Source organism: Sinocyclocheilus rhinocerous, unplaced genomic scaffold, assembly GCF_001515625.1.
Source record: "Sinocyclocheilus rhinocerous isolate Xijiao unplaced genomic scaffold, SAMN03320098_v1.1 scaffold1168, whole genome shotgun sequence".
NCBI lineage: Eukaryota > Metazoa > Chordata > Actinopteri > Cypriniformes > Cyprinidae > Sinocyclocheilus > Sinocyclocheilus rhinocerous.
Window position 1 is genome coordinate 1,729,419 of NW_015650373.1, and position 3,915 is coordinate 1,733,333.

Here is a 3,915-nt window from a genome sequence, read left to right on the forward strand (position 1 = left end):
TATAAACACCTGAAAAATAAGCATTTATAAAACGATACACTCCTAAAAATAAAGTTCTTCAACACTTTAGGTTCAGCATTATTAAGCACTATTAAGAACCATTTTTGGTTCTTTGGAGAAATGAAAAAAAATTCACGACGTTAAAGTCAGATCAGTGTATTCGTTGCAATGTTCATAGATGGTTTTCTAAATAACCACAAAATAAAGCGTTATTTTTATTACTTATTTTATTTACACTTTAGGTATAGGCTACTTAAAGTGGTTCTGTTAGGCTTCAACACTATTTTTCTATTTTTTCTAGCTCTAATTACAAACTTTATTAATTAATTAATTAATCAAATTCTTTTTTGTATAATTGGTGTCAAAATAGCTTAGTTAATAGTTTAATATATTTATATTATTTTGGTCTTAAAATGATTCACTCTAAATAAGCTATTATAATAAGTTATATATAAGTTATTATTATTATTATTATTATTATTATTATTTTATAACAGCTGAATGATTCAGGTTGTAAGAGCTATGTCTCTTAGTAATTTAAGTTCAGCATGCTCACAATATCCGTAGCGCATTTCCTCCTCGCTCTTTCCCACATTATGATTTAAAAAGCATTTATAAAGCTCTAGCATAATAAAGAATTATTTAAACAGGAGGTTAAATACCTTTTTGAACCGTTGTGATTTAACGTTTTCTTTCCTCATTATAGAGCTCGAACAATTTATTTCAACCGCAAGTCTCAATTTATATAGCAGGCCATAAAATATTGCGACATCAGAAACAATCGTCAGATAACAGCATTCAAATCTATCGCCAAGTATTTGTGTGCGCAGTTTTGAGGCCTGGTCATTCTTGTTTGCGTTTAAATAGGCTACCTTACTATTCTGTCACACATTTTAAACACGAATATTGACTTTCCTTCATTTGGAGAACTTAGGCTACCCTTGGATTCTGAATTCGTTTCATTTATAAACGATTATGTCAATATTTAGCATTTTTCATGAGTAAACAATCAAGTTTATTTCTAAATTAATTTCTAAATTAATTTCTAAATTAAGTTTATTTCTAAATTTCTAAAATAACTTAGACTATTTATTTTTAAATCACGAGACGTGCTGAGCCAGTAGCTATATGTTCTCCAGCCTTTTAATTGGGGACCTTACATTATGGGGGTGTGTCGAACAAATACAGCCTGGAATTGATTGGTCGGAACGAACGAGTGCTGAAGACAACACTAATAATAAGAGGTCAATACTACATTTCAAAGCCAGACTCTCCGTCCTGTTTTGTCTTTTAGCTTACCGTGCTATAAAGGGGAAGAAAGCGCAGGGTCATTTCTGCCATATGTGCCGGGGTTAAAGCGTCGAACTTGTTTCTGATAGTTCATTGCACTTTCTTTATATTTTTATTAGTTTACAATATTACAAACTTGATCTTTATGAATTTATCTATCTTTTGTAGGCCAGTGGAGGCATTTTGGGAGATATTTAACTCAAATAAAATGAAATGGATGTGTTCTTTAGCTCTTTATTGTTCACTAAATAAATCACAGTACAGTATATAACTATCCTCTGTTCCTAAAACCGAGTTTAGCATTTTCTTTAGTTCTTGTACTATTGGAAGAGATCAAACAGGCCTATATGCCTTATAATTCCATCACTCTAAAGTTATGTAGCTCTAGTAAATGGTTTCCTCTGTTTTGGTGAAAATTAAATTAGGAAGAACCATAATTCATTTCTACTACTTAATCTCTAAGCAAAGAGAGACATTGAACTTTAAAGCAATCTGCCTGGGGATTTTTATGACCCAAGGTCAGATGTTTTTAATATCTACAGAAACATCTAAATTATAATTTCACTCTAATTCAGATGGATTACAGTTCTTGTGAGGAAACCAAACAGCACTATCAGTGTCAAACAATACTATGAGCCAACTGTAGAGGTGCCAATTAAAAACTATTAATATAATAATTGTTTTTTACTATGTCTCAAGAACAAGGCTTTTACTCTTGTATTTGAATTAATTAAAGCCATAATTTAATCATTTTATTGACCTATGATCATGCACAGAATGAATCACTCTTGTTCAATGACATACTTGAGCAACTTTTGAGAAATCTCAATAAGATGTTTGAAAAAGAGAATCCCACTACATATGCAACTACAAAACGCCATGTTTTGGCTCCTTTTTCATGAAAAGTAGGGATACAAATATTGCATTACAATTTTTCTCTTTTAGATAAAAAAGAAAAATTGTAACACAGAAGACACATAAAATGTTTCTATTGTAGATAAAAGTAGTCATGAAAGAAAAAACACCCTCTTTAGGGTAAAGGACTATGACTGGTTTATTCCTTTTAAAAGAGCTCTTCTCATCCTTTATATTCTCCTGAGAAAAGCAAACACATCCTGTTTGAATGATGTTTATTATTATAGTGATCTGAATTTTTTTGTTGTAAAAATTCCTTCATTTCTTATAACCTTTTAACCCAGCATATCGTAGTAGCTGGATTTTGTAATGACATGCATTTTTATTGTACTATTCAAGCAAGCGTTTGAGCTTACAAAAATTGATTTTAACTCAAGCCATTCAAACTCAAGTTTCAAGCTTAATCAAAACAGTAAGCTCTGCTGACAGTGTGTGTTATTATTATCCTTTTTAAAGTTCGTGGAATACTCAAAAATAGACTGAATATTTAAAAGAGAACATTTTTCTGTGTACAATGTTGGTTTAATGGCCAACTATGTATAAAAAGCAAAGATATTTTTGATTTTATTTACCTGTTGCACACCATTATTTCAGGCATAGGCGTAATTTTATAGTAAAAATTCTAGCACTAGACTGTTTAGGAATACTAATATTTAATGCGTATCTATGAATTTAGATAGATAAATTATACCCCCCCCCCAAACACACACTCCTGTCCCATCCACTTTTTAAAACAAAAGTTACGACACTTATTTCAGGACAGTCAGGAAGTACATTACACAACCACTGTTGATGAACAAAATAGCTTACACGTTTACAGTAACATAGACAGTGATTGCTATGAATTTATCACAGATCAACAATATGCGTTTTATTATTATTATTATTTTTTGCAAAGTTATATTTAAGTACTTTAAGTTGTGCTACTTCATATTTAAATTTTTTGTAGAATTTGTATTAAGTTTTTTGTTTGCTCTTTAATTGCTGTTTGTGGTTAGTCTGAGGTCATTTAGCCCTGCCAGCTAATTAAATCAAGTGAGGAAAAATATTCAGGCTAAACATAAATAAGTCATTAACTACAGTTTAGAAGACAAGAAAACCTAACACAGAAAATTACGTTTAATTAGCCTGTGCACAGTATTTACATTTGCTTATTTAAAACTAAATGGTCACTGATCTGCATTTAGTGGCAAACACTAACTCTGTAACTCTGCGCAAAGCAGCACTCATTCTGTCTTGGTGTCAGCAGGAGATAAGCCCGTACCCGAGGCCCTTGGATATCCCGCTCTAGACTCAGAGTGTTGTGGAAAACTGAAAGAGCCGTCCAACGGGCTGACTGGAGACTCCATCACTGACTCCATCGACCTTTCAGGCAAGAACAAGAAGCGGCGAAACCGAACAACTTTCAGCACCTTTCAGCTGGAGGAGCTGGAGAAGGTCTTTCAGAAGACACATTACCCAGATGTGTATGCACGGGAACAGCTGGCACTGAGGACGGAGCTGACGGAGGCAAGAGTGCAGGTGTGTTAGACTCCACCTCCTGGGACAGGTTGATATATTTTAAAGTCTATTATTCTCACAAAGGCTGCATTCATTTAATGAAAAATACAGTAAAAACAGTAATATTATGAAATATAATTACATTAAATAATTGTTTTCTATTTCAATATAATTTAAAATGTAATTTATTCCTGTGATGCAAAGCTGAAT

The 3,915-nt window shown here is 32.3% G+C and overlaps 1 protein-coding gene across 1 annotated transcript in view; it reads left to right on the forward strand.

Annotated features, from left to right (window-relative positions):
• Positions 1 to 3,915, forward strand: part of alx3 (ALX homeobox 3) — a 7,693-nt gene that overhangs the window by 1,842 nt on the left and 1,936 nt on the right. Inside the window, exon 2 of the mRNA XM_016517030.1 lies at positions 3,455 to 3,726. Coding sequence (XP_016372516.1) covers positions 3,455 to 3,726 — 272 coding nt within the window. The remainder of the gene's footprint in view (positions 1 to 3,454; positions 3,727 to 3,915) is intronic.